This window comes from Heptranchias perlo, chromosome 17 (assembly GCF_035084215.1).
Source record: "Heptranchias perlo isolate sHepPer1 chromosome 17, sHepPer1.hap1, whole genome shotgun sequence".
NCBI lineage: Eukaryota > Metazoa > Chordata > Chondrichthyes > Hexanchiformes > Hexanchidae > Heptranchias > Heptranchias perlo.
Window position 1 is genome coordinate 49,026,671 of NC_090341.1, and position 20,501 is coordinate 49,047,171.

Below are 20,501 nucleotides of genomic sequence, written 5' to 3' on the forward strand. Positions count from 1 at the left end.
GTCGGCCAGCTCTTTTAAAGAACTATCCAATTTTTTTTATTCGTTCATGGGATGTGGGCGTCGCTGGCAAGGCCAGCATTTATTGCCCATCCCTAATTGGCCTTGAGAAGGTGGTGGTGAGCCGCCACTCCCCTGAGAGTCCCACTCCCCTGCTATTTCCCCATAGCCCTGCAAATTTCCCCTTTTCAAGTATTTATCCAATTCCCTTTTGAAAATTACTATTGAATCTGCTTCCACCGCCCTTTCAGGCAGTGCATTCCAGATCATAACAACTCATGCGTTAAAAAATGTTCCCTCTGGTTCTTTTGCCAATTATCTTAAATCTGGTTACTGACCCTCCTACCAGTGGAAACAGTATCTCCGTATCTACTCTCTCAAAACCCCTCATAATTTTGAACACCTCGATTAAACCTTCCCTTAACCTTTGCTCTAAGGAGAACAATCCCAGCTTCTCCAGTCTCTCCACATATTTTAAGTCCCTCAACCCTGGTACCATTCTGGTAAACCTCCTCTGCACTCTCCCCAAGGCCTTGACATCCTTTCTAAACTATGGTGCCCAGAATTGGACACAATAATCTAGTCGAGGCCAAACCAGTGGTTTATAAAGGTTTACCATAACTTTATCTGGGTAGGTATGGAGCTGGAATCATGAGGGAGATCACCCAGCGTACATTTCCTTGAGAGAGAGGATTATGGTTGTAATGTATACCTCCAGTGATCAATTTGAATGGAACTCCAAGCAGAGATCTTCATTGTGAGATATAATTGGATTTAGACATCAAGTCTGTCCAGAGCTTCCTCCACCCCCCTCCCACCGCCTCCCCTGAGCTAGCAAGACCTGTTCAATTCTGATGACTTTGAATATCTGAGGGAAGAATGGAGGAAGATCGGTGAGATCACAGTTTACCAGAGTTAACTATGTGGATTGGTCCTGCCATTCACTACCACTATCCGTAGACTCATTGCAACTTTCCCAAAATGGAATGTCAGGACTGCTCTCATAGATGCAGTGCAAATGTTCACAATTTTTTGACGTTACATTGCAGGTATAAAACACCAGAAGGAGTTCCAACAGCTGGTTGCCGAGGTGAAGAACAGATGGAAGACAAAAAGGAAGAAAGTGAAGAACGAAAAGGAAAAGGACCAGGAAACTGAAGAACAGTGTCTAACCATCACAGGTAAAAGGAACATGGAGTTTGTTTTTCAAGGCAGCATTTAACTTCACGTATCAAAGTTTCATCTAGTCTTGCAAACTTGGGTCCAATATCAGTCGGCCTTCATAGACCAAATCTAATCGACACAACTTGCTATTTCCCATGTCCTTGCTGGCATGAATACTCTTTAGTTCCCAGTAGAATGATGATATAGTGTAAATTGGTTTTGCTGTCTTTTTTAAGTTTTGGTGTTCTTTTTAATTTTGCTGTTCTTTTTAATTTTTCAGTTTCACCAGATACGGTTATGGTAGTTTTCATTTTTGTCAGAATCAGCGTAAAATCGAGCTAAAGATAGTTTGTCATTGACATAATATTGTTGCATTTATTTCATGTGTAAAGCTGTACATCAGTCAAAAGATTGTAGTGGGGGTGGGCGGGGTTCAAAACACAGACTGGATCCAGCCCGCTTCCCAACTGAGAAGCAGCTCCTGATGAAGAAAAAGACTACTCAGAAAAATCCGATGGCAGGTACAGCTGATCTGACAATGAGGGGTGAAACAGACAGACCATTGCTCCCAACAGCACTGCTCTCCCCCTCCAAGCAGGAGCTGGTAATGACTGAAGAGGAGGTCAGGGCTACTGAGAGTAAGGAGACAGGTGTCAAACTGCTGAGAGAGTCAGCGGCATTTTCTGTTTCGTTCTGCATTGGCCTGTGGATTTTTCTGGAAGTAAGAGCTTTTCATAGCGCCTCTCAGCGGGCTCTTGTGCTGGGATCGGGAGAGTACGTTGTAGTTGGGGTTTAGCCAGCTTGACCCAAAATTCTCCTAAAAACATCCAACAAACTGTATAGTTTCTTTTTGACCATTGCTTCACACTGGCAAACACCAGGCTGGTACTCTGCTTACTGAAGCCGCTTTTATGCGGGAATGAAGAATGTTCCCATTTCATCATGATCCAGTGTTGACACTAGGATTCTGGTAATGTGTAATGATGGGTGTTTGGAATTTTCAGACTATATCCAGTTGAGCCCATGAAAAACACCCAGTTATACAAGTATGGACTTTTTTTCCTTCCAAACTTGAGTTGTGTCTGGAGATTGTATTTTGAGGTTTAGGAAGAGAATTCCAGAGCTGAGGGCCTAGGCAGCTGAAGGCATGGCCGCCAGTGGTGGAGCGATGAAAATCGGGAATGCCCATTATACAAGTTCCTTAACCTAATAAAGCTATTGAATGATAGAGTAAGGGCTCTTTGCACATCCAACGTCTGGGCGCAGTAGTTTCACCTGCACCGAGAAGCATGAGTTAGAATTCCAACCCCCCCCCCCCCCCCCCCCAGTTCAGACTAATGCACCGGATGCCACTCCTATTTAGGACCTGGGTGATGGAAAATTTCTTGGTTTGGACAGTTTAGAGCAGATACACCAGCCACTACCACAAATGCAATCAGCTCAATGGCAGAGATATTGCGTGAGGTGAATTAAAGAAGTTGGCGCAAGACCAGATTTAGCAGGGTATACATTGTCACAAATGTAACAGCCAATGGAGCTCCTGTGACCCATTCCTACTCTTCAAGCATCTATTGTCTCAGCAGGAGGATATACATTTGCCACAATTGACTTTGCAGCAGTGAGGTGACCGGCACTAGACTTTGAGCTCAGAACTGACACCAGTGCCAGCCACTGCCAGGTCTCAACTGCTCAGTTACTATATAGCAAAATGGAAAGGTGTCATTTGTAAAGCAGTGGTCCTGCTCATATGGTCACATTTTAGAAGCTCAATCCATTTCTTGTAGGTCACCTGCACATGGTTGTCAGCACTGTCACTCAATCTCATGCATTACAGAAAATTGGAAAGGTTAACAGCAGGAAACCTCACCCGTGTCAAGGGGATTGATTGACTGTCAGCGGCCTTTGCAAAGCTCAAACTATCTCCTGGGTGCAGCGTTTCAGGAATAATTTTTTGAACAATACTTTTAATAAATCTGAGTGGAGGAGTGAATAAAAGATGTTGTCAGAATTGCTTGAGCGAGTGATTGTAATGCCACTGTTCAGCTCTTTTGGAAAAGTTTGAAAATCCTTTTCAACTTTCAAAGATGTGTGGCTTTCGTTCCTATATCTTTTGCCCAAGTTATTTTATATAGGCCCTACCATTGCTGATAAACTTGCAGTCAATTCTTCACTGTGAATGATCTTGCTCATCAAAGATACAGATGCAGTGACAGTTGCCACTGGCACAAAATGGAACCAGTCCCCATCAAAACTGCTAATACTGATCCTCAGTGTGCAGCAAACGTCAGGGTTCAAGAGACAGAAACTGCTTGAATAACAGCCTCAGAGTTATTATGTTAGATCCCAGCCTGTAACTCATTCCCGATATATATAGAAATAGATATATATGTATATGTATTATAGAGAGAGAGGGAGGTAAAGATATATACACTATCCAAACCTCAATTAGATTCCAGCCTGTAATTTACTCTCTGGTATCTGTTATTTTATATATAAATCAGCAGAACCCCTCAGTTAGATTTCAGCTTGTAACTCATTCCCGGATATACATTATTCCCCTCCCAAGTCACACCATCCTGACTTGGACATTTATCGCCGTTCCTTTATTGTCATTGGATCAAAATCCTGCAACTCCTTACCCAACAGCATTGTGGAAGCACCTTCACTACACGGACTGCAGCAGTTCAAGGCGAAGGCTCACCACCATCTTCTCAAGGGAAACTAGTGATGAGCAATAAATGCCGGCCTTGCCGATATGTCCAAGTCAGGATGGTGTGTGACTTGGAGGGGAACCTGGAGGTGGTGGCGTTTCCACGCACCTGCTGCCCTTGTCCTCCTAGATGGCGGAGGTCGTGGGTTTGGGAGGTGCTGCCGAAGAAGCCTTGGTGAGATTCTGCAGTGCATCCAGTAGATAGTACACACTGCAGCCATGGTACGCCGGTGGTGGAGGGAGTGGATGTTTAAGTCAGTGGATGGGGTGCCAATCAAGCGGACTAATTTGTCCAGATTGGTGTGGAGCTTCTTGAGTGTTGTTGCAGCTGCCCCTATCAGGCAAGTGGAGAGTATTCCATGACACTCCTGACTTGTGCCTTGTATGTGGTAGCGGGGCTTTGGGGTGAGGAGGTGAGCCACTCACCACAGAATACCCAGCCTCTGATCTGCTCCAGTAGCCACACCATTTAAGTGGCTTATCCCGTTGAGTTTATGGCCAGTGGTGACCCCCAGGATGATGATGTCATAATTTTATAACAATGAGGGATGTTTAGCAGTAGAAAAAGGAAACCTACAGCCAGAGGACTTTAAATGTTAGTGCAAAAAATAGTATTGTGGTCATCAAAGAGTGAGAAGTGTGCCCCCTGGCAGTGTGGTGTGTGGTTCACACGTGTATCAGCATGGCATTGAAAGGGAGCAGGTCGCCTGCCCAAGTCTCAGCTGGGGTCGGGTGCATGGTGAGAGAAATTATTGCTAAGCACTGACTCGCACAGATTGTAATGAGACTAATTAGCAAAATTTTACTTGCAGGAGAGGATATTAAGGAGTGCAAGGACACAGACTGCAGTACACAAGAGGCACATCAGGATGAGCCACAATTACCAGAGCGCACAGGCTCACTTGTGGCACCTGATGGTTTGAAACATGAGCCTTGTTTGTCCGATGTGGTTCCTTCTTCGCCCTTGTCAACAGCCAGGTAACTTTTTTTTCCCTTTCCTAGAGACATTGTCACTTGCTGGAGTACAGTCCAAGTGCTCCGGCTGCTCTCCTGTACATCACCTAAGAGGTTCATGTGTTTCCCTCACACACCACCCCCCCCCCCCACAATATAGTACACAGACTATTGGACTTCACGGGGTGTCGCAATTGCGCCTTATCCTGTTAAGCTCTTTTGGAAAAGTTTAAAATCCTTTTCAACTTTCAAAGATGTGTGGCTTTTGTTCCTATATCTTTTCCCAAGTTATTTTATATAAGCCCTACCATTGCTGATAAACTTGTACTTGTAACGTGTGGTCAATTCTTCACTGTGAATGACCTTGCTCAACAAAGATACAGATGCACTGACAATTGCCACTGGCACAAAACAGAGTCATTCCCGTACACCGCCTCCCCATCAAAACTGTTAATACTGTTGTTCAGTGCGCAGCAAAACTCGGGGTTCAAGAGACTGAAACTTGCGTGCATATCGGCCTTAGAGTTATTATGTTAGATCCCAGCCTGTGACTCCTTCCCAATATATATACATTATCCAAACCTCTCAATAATAACGGGCACTTGCCAGCAGGAATCACCGGATAGGATCAAGGGCAGGGTTGCTTATGTAAGTTTTCGTCTCCCTAGCCCAGGTGTGCCGAGGTTATTTGTAGCACCCCCAACTGCTGCTCCAGCCGACATCAGGAAACTCAACACAGAGCTGGTATCAAATCTGGTCTGTATGGTTCAGTTGCCCTATGCCTTTACCAGCTGAGTCACTGGGGAGCTGTTGCTCCTCTTGCATTAGCTTTCCAGAAGTTTTGCAGTGTTTCTGTGTGATTGGAGATTGTGAGGTGCATGAGAGCAGCCTGGCCTGCCCCGTCCCTGTTTTTCAAATCCTCCTGGATAGCACAGAATGAGATCAGGAAAGAGGCCTAGCATGAGGGGCTGTAACCTGTGCCCTATCAATCTCTGGTGCAGTGAATTTGAGTTCCAGTATATGTCCAACCAGGCCATGTGGTAGATTTATTTTGTATCTCAAACATAGATATGGGAGGTGTGTTTGTGGCAGTTCTGGGTGAATAGGACACAACGTCTGGCCTTACAGCTGGTCTTACATTACTGAGTTTAGTTCTTGTCTAGGGAAAGCCTCGCTCTCTTCTCCCACTCTGCTTTTGCTGTGTAGCCCAGAAACTCAGGGTACAGATGCACAGAACCTGTTCCCTACACCCGCTAACAGAACAGGCAGCATTAACATGACAGCTGATTCATAGACCCATGTTTTTGTGTGGCTGCTCGTATAAAGTAAAATGTATTACTTGCTTATGTTATTCCAGCTCCTTTGCACTATCGAACTCAGCATCTCGTCTCAGTCAGCACACTGTGGTACTGACAGCATCCCAGTTGATGTTAGTCCAGTTCCCTCACACTGTCCTTGGCTCGGTAACTCCTTCCTTTTTTTTAAACTGGTTCTTGCCGATTGCTGTCGTCTTCCTGAGGCCAGTAAATGCACTGTTCTAACAGAAACAGCACAATGCCAGTAAATGCGTCAGTGGTTCCCTGTAGGGGTGTCATGATATCAATCATTGCTGACAATATGACACAAGCACTTCATTCACACACACTGACCAAACTGTCACAGTTGGTCTGTGTATGTGCAGAATACCAACACCCACATTGCAACCAGATTACAGGGACACTGGCTGCATTATTAATCACTGACGAGCAAAAGGCATATCACAAGCAGTAGAGATCAGTCGTGACTCAGTGGTAGGACTCTCATCTCTTAAGTCAGAAAGTTGTGGGTTCATGAACCACTCCCGAGACTTGAGTACAAATTCTAGGCTGACACTCCCAGTGCAGTGCTGAGGGAGTGCTGCACTGTCGGAGGTGCCATCTTTCAGATGAGACATTAAACTGAGGCCCAGTCTGCACTCTCAGGTGGATGTAAAAAATCCCATGGCACTGTTTTTTGCATTTCCTACATTACAACAGTGACTATGCTTCAAAAGTACTTCATTGGCTGTAAAGCGATTTAGGACGTCCTGAGGTTGTAAATGGCGTTATATAAATGCAAGTCTTTTTTTTCTCAAGACAAAGAGCTTTAATTCCTTCTCTTGCCAATTTTCTCTCCTTTCCTAAAGGCATTGAATCTTGCCTAGGTACGGTTGTAGCATTAATGGATGTCCTCCAGTATCGAGCTGAGGAAGCCATTTTTTATGTGTGACCCTAGGCAAGCTATTTGACCATGAAGCTCATTATTGTTAACCCCGTCCCCTTTCCAGTCCTCACTTAGTGTCCACATGCAGAGTTTCCAGGAGTCATCGGTGAATATTGATTGGGATGCAAATGTGGAAGAACGGCTCACTAAAATTGTTCTCCTAAGACCCAGACTGCATATAAAAACAGCCTTTGATAAAATCAGCCTGCTTGGCTGAGAGCATTAATTAAACAATTGAAAGTTATTAAAATGAAACGCTTTACGGAATTTTTGCTCACAAATGCTAAGTCCTGTCTCTGTGATGCGGATGCAAATTGTCATTTATTGACAGCAGTTAAAGAACAGGCAGGTTTCTGTTGGCTAATTGGAGGAATGTTGTAATTCTTTGAACATTTTGGTCATTGTTAACCAGCTGCAAATGTGTGTCCAGTGACTGTGGGCTGATAAGTAATTCCTTCCAGCTCTGCCTATTTTAAGGAACAAAACCAGATTAAAATTCTATTCTCTCTTCAACGCTAACCTGTTCAAACATCAAGATCGATTGCAACGGTATTTGGACGGAATTTATTTAGATTTGTCTGTGAGCTTTTTCTTTAAAGTTTGGATATTCCCTTCTTCGCCCCCTTCCCACCTCCCAGATTAAAAGTTTGGATATTCCCCTCTTCTTCCCCCCTCCCAGTTTAAAAGGTTGAATATTCCCCCCTTCCCTCGTTCCCAGTTTAAAAGGTTGGATATTGCTCTCTCCCCCACTTGCACAGTTTTGTCCTCTCTGCTCCTGAAGGCACTGACTTATGCTGAGGCATGGTTCCATACTTAAGGATGTTGCATCTTATTTGCTTTCATTAGAACTTCATATTTCAGCAGTGCAGCAGTGAGTCATACAGACAGAGAAGAACCCAATTTTAATCCTTGATCTGTGCTGAGTTAGATCTAAATTGACTATCTGTAATCACCAGGTATTGTTCTGTGATTTATAAATGTGAAAGGTTCGAGGATTTCATTTCCACGTTCACCTGAGGAAGGAGGAAGCCTCCAAAAGCTTGTGATTTTCAAATAAAATAGTTGGACTATAACTTGGTGTTGTAAAATTGTTTACAATTGTCAACCCCAGTCCATCACCGGCATCTCCACATCATAAATTGAGGTAGTGATGGGAGCGATATAATTGCCCTTCATATAGGGAAAGGAGGGGATAAAATCAGCCAAGGTTTCCACTCCTGATTGCTACCTAATAACCCCTGCCAGGATGTGTATGTCTATAGTAGTCATGTGAGGTCAGGATGACAAATTTGGGCTCAACTATGATGCCCCCTTCTCTCAACCATATAGTCTTCTGTCACTAGCTGTCTAGACTCATACCTGAAGAATGGCTGGTGGGGTATGGTACTGGAGGGCTGTTGCATCTTCTGAGGCCTACTCTAACATCATCGCCATCTTCAGGTGAGCAGAGGTAAGGGAGAGGAAAAGAGAGCTTTGAAATTTAGTTGTGAAATTAATACAATTAAAACAACTCCCCCACCACCTGCCCCCACTCCCCATCCACAAAGGGGAGAGTCAGGGTTCCTGCTTCTGATCGATAGCCAATGACTCCTGCGAGAAACTCTTCATGTATGGACATCAACAACAATAACTTGCATTTATATAGTGCCTTTAATGTAGTAAAACGTCCCAAGGTACTTCACAGAAGTGATTTTCAAACAAAATTTGACACCGAGTCACATAAGGAAATACTAGGACAGGTGACCAAAAGCTTGGTCAAAGAGGTAGGTTTTAAGGAGCATCTTAAAGGGGTAGAGAGGTTTAGGGAGGGAATTCCAGAGCTTAGGACCATGGCAGCTGAAGACACAGCCACCAATAGTGGAGCGATTAAAATCAGGATGTCCAAGAGGCAAGAATGGAGAAGCACAGTGATCTCGGAGGGTTGTAGGGCTGGAGGAGGTAACAGAGATATGGAGGGATGAGGCCGTGGTTGGATTTGAAAACAAGGATGAGAATTTTAAAATCGAGGCGTTCCCAGACCGAGAGCCAATGTCGGTCAGCGAGCACCGGGGGTGATGGGTGAACAAGACTTGGTGCGAGTTAGGATACGGGCAGCAGAATTTTGGATGAGCTCAAGTTTATGGAGGGTGTAAGATGGGAGGCTAGCCAGGAGTGCATTGGAATAGTCAAATCTAGAGGTAGCAGAGACATGGATGAGGGTTTCAGCAGCAGATGAGCTGAGGCAGGGGCAGAAACGGGAGATGTTAAAGGAGGTTACATCAGGTTAGGACAGGAGGATGGTTGGCTGTGATGACTTCCATGATAAAATAGCTTTCCTAGGTTCACACATGACGAATGGCCTCCTAGGTGTGACACTGGAGGGCTTCCACACCTCTACAACAGTGACCCTGACACGATTCAATACCTCCAGGAAAGAAGAGAAATTTGACAAAAAGTGAGAGCTCTTTGGAGAAGGCAAGTCTCTTCTGCTTGTGATATACCTTTTGCTATTTAGTAATAAGGAACCACTTGCATTCTGTAGTTTGTGAGGTCCAGATTCTTTTTCATTTCGCTGCAGGTGGAGTGTCCAGCCATTAATCACGGCTGCGGTCATTACTTAATGATCTCACCACCAGTATGTGTGAACAGAACTTTGAAATGGTTATCGAAATGATCAATGAATGAACTCATGGTAAATTCTGGCAAACTGCAGCTGCTGCATTGCCCCAGCTAACAGGGCTTTGGTGTCTTTTGGGAACGTTTTATAGATTTTGACAAAAAAACCACATAAAAGTCCTCTGGGTCCTCTCTCTGCCGCCAATAAGCGAGTTTGGGCAGTCTCAATCTAGTTCCCAGTGGCCCACAGCAGAAAACTTACTGCAATTCGGCACTTAAGTGGCACTCTCCCTCCGAAAGGCCACAGACGATTTCCGGCTCCCATTAGTGTGAGAAATTGAAAATGGTCACATTAGCAGAGAAGAATGTGTTCTTCAGGGATTGGGGCTGAACCTCATTGTTGGGGCAGTGTTGAGGGAGCTTTAGTCTGCATCGAATCATGCTATATGTGATCTGGGAGCCTTCGATGCTAACACACTTTCCATTCCCCTGTTCTAATGTTCATCACCTTAATGAGCAGAAAATGACATTGAAGAAAATATAGTAAAACAACAATAAATAGAAAGAATAGCATTAACCCCCAGTGCTGATGGAGAATAATGCTCATATACATCAACCTAGAAAACTAGCTGAAATTGACCTAAAGCTCCAAAAAGATGAATATAGACCTGTGACATGCGAAGACAAGGAGTAAGACTGAGAGTGCAGTAAGACATGGGCTTAACATAACCTGCACTGCAGATATAACCAACATTTCATCACTTTTACTGCAGTGCACAAAAGCGCAGTTAGCGGCAGTGGTCATGTAGAAATTACTCAATGGGAATCTGGATACTGAAAGCATGAGGATTATTTTATATGAGGCATGCCTCCTCCAGAACATTTTGATTTTTGATACTTGATTTGGTGCGTGTATTGCTATTTTGGAGTCTAATGTAATACTGGGGGTGGATTTCTGTATAATTTTTTTAAATTCGGTAAAATGCACCATCTCCCCACTCCCTATTTTGTGTTCAAGACTTGGCAATTCCATAAGTACAGGAATTATAAAATGGAGCCTGTTAATGTATTTATACCAGGGCACAGCCACCTTATCTCACAAAAACAGTTTGAACCAATGTTGAAGAAAATAAATCTTCACAAGAACATTTCTTTTGAGGAAAATAAAGTTGTTAGAAACTTAATTTCAGCAGCTCATTTGCTATTTGTAACTTCTTTGGAGACAAACACTAAATAAGCACACCAATGACTGGAACTTTCAGAAACCAAAAGCCCATTTAAAATGTTTCTGCCTCATGTTTGTGCACAATGAAGAATGGGAAAAAGTCTCATTGGTTCCTGTCCTGCCCGCCAACATATTTGGTTCTGACAGTTTTCAGCCCCATCTTCCACATTACCCGATTTGTTGATACCAACAACCTCCGTGGCACGCTTTTTAAAATCGTTGAAACTCCTCCGCCTCTCCACCTCCCTCTCGTCCTTTAAGACCTCCTTAAAACCCACCTCTTTGACCAAGCTTTAATATCTCCTTCTTCCATTCGGCATTCATTTTGTCTGATTACACCTCTGTGAAGGATCTTTGGAAGTTTTTCTACATTAAAAGCTCTGTATAGATGCACGTTTTGTTTGCCTGGATCAAACTTATCAGTTCCCTTTATAGTGGTGAAAACATCTATTGGCTCACTCTGATCTTGATTCACGATGAAGCTAAATATTGATTTACAATTCTTTAGATGTAAACAGTGCACAACATTCCCTATATTTATTGTGTCAAACTGTACTATTGAGGTAAAAACAAAAATGCTGGAAATACACGGCAGGTCACAAGATCTGTAATGAGAAAAGACAGGTTATGATATTTCAGAATTAATGATCATGTCTTATTGTTCACCTTGTCAGGATTGAAATTGACAGAACTGGTCTGTGTTGAATTAGCTGATAGCCTCACTGCCAAAAACAAAACACAGCAGTACTCACTGCCCAGCCTCATTCATGAAGGATAGCAACATGATTGAGGAACTGGGAGGGCAGCTGGCAACTGTGAGCGACACCCCAGTGATAGTCAGTGCCTTCAGGAGAGCCAATCAGTGCCTTCATTTGAAGTTCAGAGTATTTGAATATATTTAGTCTTAAAGGCCTCGTGAAGGTACTTTTGTCCTCTCAATGTTTCATTGCTCACTGGTGGATGCAGTATGGTCATTTATTTAAGACTTAAAAAAAATTTGTTCTTGGGATATGGGCATTGCTAGCAAGGCCGGCATTTATTGCCCATCCCTAGTTGTCCTTCAGAAGGTGGTGGTGGGCCGCCTTCTTAACTACTGCAGTCCATGTGGTGAAGCTGTATTCCCCATAGTGCCGTTGGGTAGGGAGTTCCAGGATTTTAACCCAGCGATGATGAAGGAACAGCAATATATGTCCAAGTCTGGATGATATGTGACTTGGCGGGAACTTGGAGGTGATGGTGTTCCCATGCACCTGCTGCCCTTGTCCTAGGTGAGAGGTCACGGGTTTGGGAAGTGCTGTTGAAGAAACTTTGGCGAGTTGCAGCAGTGCATCCTTTGGATAGGGTTTTAAAAAGACAAACTGCTTTTGAGTGCATATTTCAATTTCAATAAATGCACTTTTTCTGATGTAATTTGAAGCTGTACGAATACTTGCTGTACAGAAAAATAATTCACAGGGGTACTGGATGGTGTAGTAGGTTAGCACACTCTTCTTTCACCTTTGGGACCTGGTATGATGGATAAAAGTCTCTCTTGAGCTATTGGCTCTAAGAGTCCTAAGTGAATGGGTTTGGTTCAACTTCAACCCAGCTTTTAACGGGGCTCTCTTGCTGTTTAGATCCAGCATTAAATTTGCAATCTCACTCCAAGAAGTCATGAGGATGGCTAGTGTAAGAAATGCAAATATTTCATTAGGGATGCTTCATGTACAGGCAGCTTCCATCCCTAGCCACACCTGATCTGGGAGTTTGTAATGGGGCAGTATAGAGGAAGCTTTCCTCTGCAATTAACAGCTGCTATACCTGACCCGGGAGTGCTGCACATGAACCTATTCATCTCTCTCTTCCTTTAAGACCTACCTCTTTGACCAAGCTTTTGGTCACCTGTCCTAATGTCTCTCTCTGGCTCGATGTCAACTTTTGTTTGATAACGCTCCTGTGAAGCCCCTTGTGACATTTTACTGCATTAAAGGCACTATATAAATGCAATTTGTTATTATTGGTACCAAAAGCATAAAAAAAGTCTCATTTCCCAGGACTGCCATCGCTCAACTTGATGAACTCAAAAAAAATCCATCATCTTCCTCCTCTTAAATAAAAATCCTGTCAGTTTGGAAAAATAAATGAAGAATAATGTGCTTAGAAACAATGAAATGTATGTACCGTTCATAAATTTTAGAAAACAATCCTGATGAGAGCTGATATCTGATTTACAATCTTTGTTACTGTTCTTCCCGATTTTCATCGCTCCTCCATTGGTGGCCGTGCCTTCAGCTGCCCCGGCCCTAAGCTCTGGAATTCCCTCCATAAACCTCTCTACCTCTCTCTCCTCCTTTAAGACGCTCCTTAAAACCTACCTCTTTAACCAAGCTTTTGGTCACCTGTCCTAATATCTCCTTAAGTGGCTCGATGTCAAATTTTGTTTGATAACACTCCTGTGAAGTGCCTTGGGGCATTTTACTACATTGAAGGCGCTATATAAATGCAAGTTGTTGTTAAACATCAGTGGTATTCAGATTTGTTTGTTATTTAGATGTGTTTTTTTTCTCAGGGCAGTTAGCATGAAATTGTTCCATCAAATTACAAATCTACTGGATGAATAGTAAATGGAGAGGGGGAAACTGTAGTTTGCAATGCATTTAAAAGATGGAAATTTAATCTCACCAGTTATGCCTCCAGAAAGCAGGAGCACTTTCAGCACAATGTAGGGGAATCATTTTACACACTGCAGTGATTTGATTTTTTTTTGTCGCATAGAATCAGTAATTTGCAGCTTACATCAAACCGGCACTTAACACATTATAACACAATTTATCTCATTACAATGCAAACACAGACACCTGGGCATACGACAGTGCATAGACTAATTGAGGTCAGACCCAAGTGGTTTTAACTGTGCATAAACACAGACAAGAGAAGCATGCACAGACAAATCTAACTGTGGCTGCTATTTGGAAGTTTTTCAATGTCACAGCGGCTTATGAAAGAATAACAAATAAATGGATAAGAAGCAATGCAGAGTAGCGACATGGTATTGAAGTAAAACGTGGATTTTTGATATCTACTTGCCCGTGGCTGAGTTGTAAAAACAAACCTTTAGAGATGGCGGAATTTAAATTTTGTTGTTTATCCATTGAAAAGCCTGTGTAAATTGTGACAGTGGATGGCAGCTAGGGTTAAACTATGAAGGTGTGAGGATAGCTAGATATCCTGCAGCTTTGCTTGGGATTGGCGAGAACTTGCAGAACTTTCCCTCGCGATGAACTGGGTTTGAGGGTAGACTGTACACGGTCTGTGGAAGGAGTGGAAGCCGAATGGCCGTTTGTTATCCTAGTAGTACAGTACCGTGGAGGCCATTCAGCCCATCGTGCCTGTGCCGGCTCTTTGACAGAGCTATCCAACTAGTCCCATTCCCCTGCTCTTCCCCCACAGCCCTGTAAATCTTTTCCTTTCAAGTATTTATCCAATTCTCTTTTGAAAGTTACGATTGAATCTGCTTCCACCACTCTTTCAGGCAGTGCATTCCCAGACCATTACAACTCGCTGCTTAAAAAAATGTTTCATGTCACCTCTGGCTCTTTTACCGATCACCTTAAATCTGTGTCCTCTGGTTACCGACCCGTCTGCCACTGGAAACAGTTTCTCCTTATTTACTCTGTCAAAACCGTTCATGATTTTGAACACATCTATCAAATCTACCCTTAACTGTCTCTGTTCTAAGGAGAACAACCCCAGCTTCTCCAGTCTCTCCACATAACTGAAGTCCCTCATCCCTGGCATAATTTTAGTAAATCTCTTTTGCGCCCTCTCTAAGACCTTGACATCCTTCCTAAAGTGTGATGCCCAGAATTGAACACAATACTGCAGCTGAGGCCTAACCCGATTTTTATAAAGGTTTAGCATAACTTCCTTGCTTTTGTACTCATTGCTTCGATTAATAAAGCCCAGGATCCCATATGCCTTTTTAACAGTCTTCTCAACTTGTCCTACCACTTTCAAAGATTTGTGTATGTGCACCCCCAGGTCTCTATGCTCTCCTAGGATTCTTGCATACTACACCCGAGAGTCCACCTCAGTTCATTGTGTATTAAAATCTGATTGCTTTTTCATGTGGATGTAAAAGGGAATTTGAAGGACAGTGAAGATACTGCACTGCTTCCATCAATTCTGCCTTCTGAAAGTTTCAACTTTAGAAATTGATCTAGAGTTACTGCCAACTCTCAAATCTCCCAGATATTGTGATCTGTTGCTCCAGTGTCTGCTTATGTAAGCTTCCAATTTTTTTTTTAGTGAACCTAGGTCCCTAGTATAGTTAACATTTTCTAATTTCAACGTAATTTAAAAGGGGTAACTAAGCTAAGGCAAGTCATGGCAGCAGACCTCGCACCCGTGATATGCCCCTCCTGCAAGATGTGGGAAGTCATGGACACTACCAGTGTCCCTGCCGACCATGTGTGCAGGAAGTGTGTCCACCTGCAGCTACTGACCAATCGTATCTCGGAGCTGGAGCTGCGGGTGGATTCACTGTGGAGCATCCGCGATGCAGAGAAACTCGTGGATAGCACGTTTAGCGAGTTGGTCACACTGCAGGTAAAGGGTATACAGGCAGGAAGTGAATGGGTGACCACCAGGCAGAGTAAGAGGTGCAGGCAGGTAGTGCAGGGGTCCCCTGTGGCCATCCCCCTCTCAAACAGGTATACCGTTTTGGATACTGTTGGGGGAGATGGCTCACCAGGGGAAGGTGGCAGCGGCCAGGTTCATGGCACCGTGGCTGGCTCTGCTGCACAGGAGGGCAGGAAAAAGAGTGAAAGAGCTATAGTGATAGGGGACTCGATTGTAAGTGGAATAGACAGGCGTTTCTGCGGACGCAACCGAGACTCCAGGATGGTATGTTGCCTACCTGGTGCAAGGGTCAGGTATGCCTCGGAGCGGCTGCAGGACATTCTGGAGGGAGAGGGTGAACAGCCAGTTGTCGTGGTGCATATAGGTACCAACGATATAGGTAAAAAAACAGGATGAGGTCCTACAAACTGAATTTAGGGAGTTAGGAGTTAAACTAAAAAGTAGGACCTCAAAGGTAGTAATCTCAGGATTGCTACCAGTGCCACGGGCTAGTCAGAGTAGGAATGACAGGATAGCTAGGATGAATACGTGGCTTGAGAGATGGTGCAAGAGGGAGGGATTCAAATTCCTGGGACGTTGGAACCGGTTCTGGGGGAGGTGGGACCAGTACAAATTGGACGGTCTGCATCTGGGCAGGACTGGAACCAATGTCCGAGGGGGAGTGTTTGCTAGTGCTGTTGGGGAGGGTTTAAACTAAAGTGGCAGGGGGATGGGAACCGATACAGGAAGTCAGTGGGAAGTAAAGTGGTGACAGAAACAAAAGGCAGTAAGGGAGAGTGTACAAAACATGACCGGACAGATGGTCTGAGAAAGCAGGGCAAAGACCAAGGGAAGTCTAGATTAAACTGCATTTATTTCAATGCAAGAAGTCTGATGGGCAAGGTAGATGAACTCAGGGCATGGATGGGCACATGGGACTGGGATGTTATAGCTATTACTGAAACATGGCTAAGGGAGGGGCAGGACTGGCAGCTCAATGTTCCAGGGTACAGATGCTATAGGAAAGATAGAGCAGGAGGTAAGAGAGGAGGGGGAGTTGCGTTCTTGATTAGGGAGAACATCACGGCAGTAGTGAGAGGGGATATATCCGAGGGTTCGCCCACGGAGTCTATATGGGTAGAACTGAAGAATAAGAAGGGAGAGATCACTTTGATAGGATTGTACTCAGACCCCCAAATAGTCAACGGGAAATTGAGGAGCAAATATGTACGGAGATTACAGACAGCTGCAAGAAAAATAGGGTGGTAATAGTAGGGGACTTTAACTTTCCCAACATTGACTGGGACAGCCATAGCATTTGGGGCATGGATGGAGAGAAATTTGTTGAGTGTATTCAGGAGGAATTTCTCATTCAGTATGTGGATGGCCCGACTAGAGAGGGGGCAAAACTTGACCTCCTCTTGGGAAATAAGGAAGGGCAGGTGACAGAAGTGTTAGTGAGGGATCACTTTGGGACCAGTGATCATAATTCCATTAGTTTTAAGATAGCTATGGAGAAGGATAGGTCTGGCCCAAAAGTTAAAATTCTAAATTGGGGAAAGGCCAATTTTGATGGTATTAGACAGGAACTTTCAGAAGTTGATTGGGAGAGTCTCTTGGCAGGCAAAGGGACGTCTGGTAAGTGGAAGGCCTTCAAAAGTGTGTTAACCAGGGTTCAGGGTAAGCACATTCCTTATAAAGTGAAGGGCAAGGCTGGTAGAAGTAGGGAACCTTGGATGACTCGGGAGATTGAGGCCCTAGTCAGAAAGAAGAAGGAGGCATATGACATGCATAGGCAGCTGGGATCAAGTGGATCCCTTGAAGAGTATAGAGATTGCCGGAGTAGAGTTAAGAGAGAAATCAGGAGGGCAAAAAGGGGACATGAGATTGCTTTGGCAGATAAGGCAAAGGAGAATCCAAAGAGCTTCTACAAATACATAAAGGGCAAAAGAGTAATTAGGGAGAGAGTAGGGCCTCTTTAGGATCAACAAGGTCATCTATGTGCGGAACCACAAGAGATGGGTGAGATCCTAAATGAATATTTCGCATCGGTATTTACGGTTGAGAAAGGCATGGATGATAGGGAACTTGGGGAAATAAATAGTGATGTCTTGAGGAGTGTACATATTACAGAGAGGGAGGTGCTGGAAGTCTTAATGCGCATCAAGGTAGATAAATCTCCGGGACCTGATGCAATGTATCCCAGGACGTTATGGGAGGTTAGGGAGGAAATTGCGGGTCCCCTAGCAGAGATATTTGAATCATCGACAGCTACAGGTGAGGTGCCTGAAGATTGGAGGGCAGCAAATGTTGTGCCTTTGTTTAAGAAGGGTGGCAGGGAAAAGCCTGGGAACTATAGACCGGTGAGCCTGACATCTGTAGTGGGTAAGTTGTTAGAGGGTATTCTGAGAGACAGGATCTACGGGCATTTGGAGAGGCAGGGACTGATTAGGAACAGTCAGCATGGTTTTGTGAGAGGAACAGTCAGCATGGTTTTGTGAGAAGATAGATGAGGGCTGTGCAGTAGACGTGGTCTACATGGACTTTAGCAAAGCCTTTGACAAGGTACCGCATGGTAGGTTGTTACATAAGGTTAAATCTCATGGGATCCAAGGTGAGGTAGCCAATTGGATACAAAATTGGATTGATGACAGAAGACAGAGGGTGGTTGTAGAGGGTTATTTTTCAAATTGGAGGCCTGTGACCAGCGGTGTGCCTCAGGGATCGGTGCTGGGTCCGCTGTTATTTGTTATTTATATTAATGATTTGGATGAGAATTTAGGAGGCATGGTTAGTCAGTTTGCAAATGACACCAAGATTGGTGGCATTGTGGACAGCGAAGAAGGTTATCTAGGATTGCAACGGGATCTTGATAAATTGGGCCAGTGGGCCGATGAATGGCAGATGGAGTTTAATTTAGATAAATGTGAGGTGATGCATTTTGGTAGATCGAATCGGGCCAGGACCTACTCCGTTAATGGTAGGGCGTTGGGGAGAGTTATAGAACAAAGAGATCTAAGAGTACAGGTTCATAGCTCCTTGAAAGTGGAGTCACAGGTGGATAGGGTGGTGAAGAAGGCATTCAGCATGCTTGGTTTCATTGGTCAGAACATTGAATACAGGAGTTGGGATGTCTTGTTGAAGTTGTACAAGACATTAGTAAGGCCACACTTGGAATACTGTGTACAGTTCTGGTCACCCTATTATAGAAAGGATATTATTAAACTAGAAAGAGTGCAGAAAATATTTACTAGGATGCTACCGGGACTTGATGGTTTGACTTATAGGGAGAGGTTGGATAGACTGAGACTTTTTTCCCTGGAGAGTAGGAGGTTAAGGGGTGATCTTATAGAAGTCTATAAAATAATGAGGGGCATAGATAAGGTAGATAGTCAAAATCTTTTCCCAAAGGTAGGGGAGTCTATAACGAGGGGGCATAGATTTAAGGTGAGAGGGGAGAGATACAAAAGGGTCCAGAGGGGCAATTTTTTCACTCAAAGGGTGGTGAGTGTCTGGAACGAGCTGCCAGAGGCAGTAGTAGAGGCGGGTACAATTTTGTCTTTTAAAAAGCATTTGGACAGTTACATGGGTAAGATGGGTATAGAGGGATATGGGCCAAGTGCAGGCAACTGGGACTAGCTTAGTGGTATAAACTGGGCGACATGGACATGTTGGGCCGAAGGGCCTGTTTCCATGTTGTAAACTTCTATGATTCTATGATTCTTGAATGATGTACATTCTTGTATGTCATGTGCACAACACCAGACAGGAGCAGTGAATATTACTAATGTGAGACTGACCAGTATATTTGATACTTCGAACTATTGTGATACTCCTAACCTCATTGATGAAAGCTAGCCGAAGTACTGTTTCCCAACTTTACCATGGACATGTTGCATATATAGTAAAATCAGTGTGGAACTTTCTGCTCTTATACACGACAATTGTTTTTCCCTCTGCTATCTGAAGGTGGTAGCACTCTCACCTCTGTCAGAAGGTCATGAGTTCATGCCCCACTCCAGAGATTCAAGCACATAATCTAGGCCTTAGTATAGTCTTTCAGATAAGATGTTAAACCGAGAACCTGTCTGTTCGCTCAGGTGGATATAAAAAATCTCATGGCACTAATCGAAAAAGAGTAGGGGAGGTCTCCTGGTATCCTGGACAATATTTAACCCTCAACCAACATCACTAAAACAGTGATCTTCACGGGAGTGTTATCAAACAAAATTTGACATCGAGCCACTTAAGGGGATATTGGGACAGGTGACCAAAAGTTTGGTCAAAGAGGTAGGCTTTAATGAGCATCTTAAAGGAGGAGCGAGAGGTAGAGAGGCGAAGAGGTTTAGGGAGGGATTTCCAGAGCTTAGGGCATAGGCAGCTGAAGGCACGGCTGCCAATGGTGGAGCAATTAAATTCAGGGAGGGTAAGAGGCAAGAATTGGAGGCACACAGAGATCTCAGAGGATTGTAAGGCCAGAGGAGCTTACAGAGATAACGAGGGGCGAGGCCACAGAGGCAATTGAAAACAAGGGTGAGAATTTTAAAATCGTGGCATTGCAGGACTGGGAGCCAATGTACGTCAGTGAGCACAGGGGTGTTGGGTGAACGGGACTTGGTGCGGGTCAGAATACAGGCAGCAAGTTTTGTAATAAGCTCATGTTTATGGAGGGTGGAAGATGGGCGGCCGGCCAGGAGAGCATTGGAATGGTCAAGTCTAGAGGTAATAAAGGTATGGATGAGGGTTTCAGTAGCAGATGAGCTGAGGCAGGGGCGGAGAAAGGCGATGTTACGGAGGTGGAAATAGGCAGTCTTGGTGTTGGAGCGGATATGGGGTCGGAAGCTCATCTCGGTCAAATAGGATGCCAAGGTTGCGAACGGTCTGGTTCAGCCTCAGGCATTGGTCAGGGAGATAGATGAAGTTGGTAGCCCTGCAGCTGGGTTAATGTCAGTAGATTTAATCGGTATTTGTTCCAAATTGTTCTGGTTGCAATGTCCTTTTCAGCTCTTGGGGTTA

At 44.2% G+C, this 20,501-nt stretch overlaps 1 protein-coding gene across 1 annotated transcript in view; it reads left to right on the forward strand.

Annotated features, from left to right (window-relative positions):
- rad18 (RAD18 E3 ubiquitin protein ligase) overlaps positions 1-20,501 on the forward strand; it is a 276,395-nt gene that overhangs the window by 176,063 nt on the left and 79,831 nt on the right. Inside the window, exons 10-11 of the mRNA XM_067998963.1 lie at positions 1,047-1,178; positions 4,684-4,849. Coding sequence (XP_067855064.1) covers positions 1,047-1,178; positions 4,684-4,849 — 298 coding nt within the window. The remainder of the gene's footprint in view (positions 1-1,046; positions 1,179-4,683; positions 4,850-20,501) is intronic.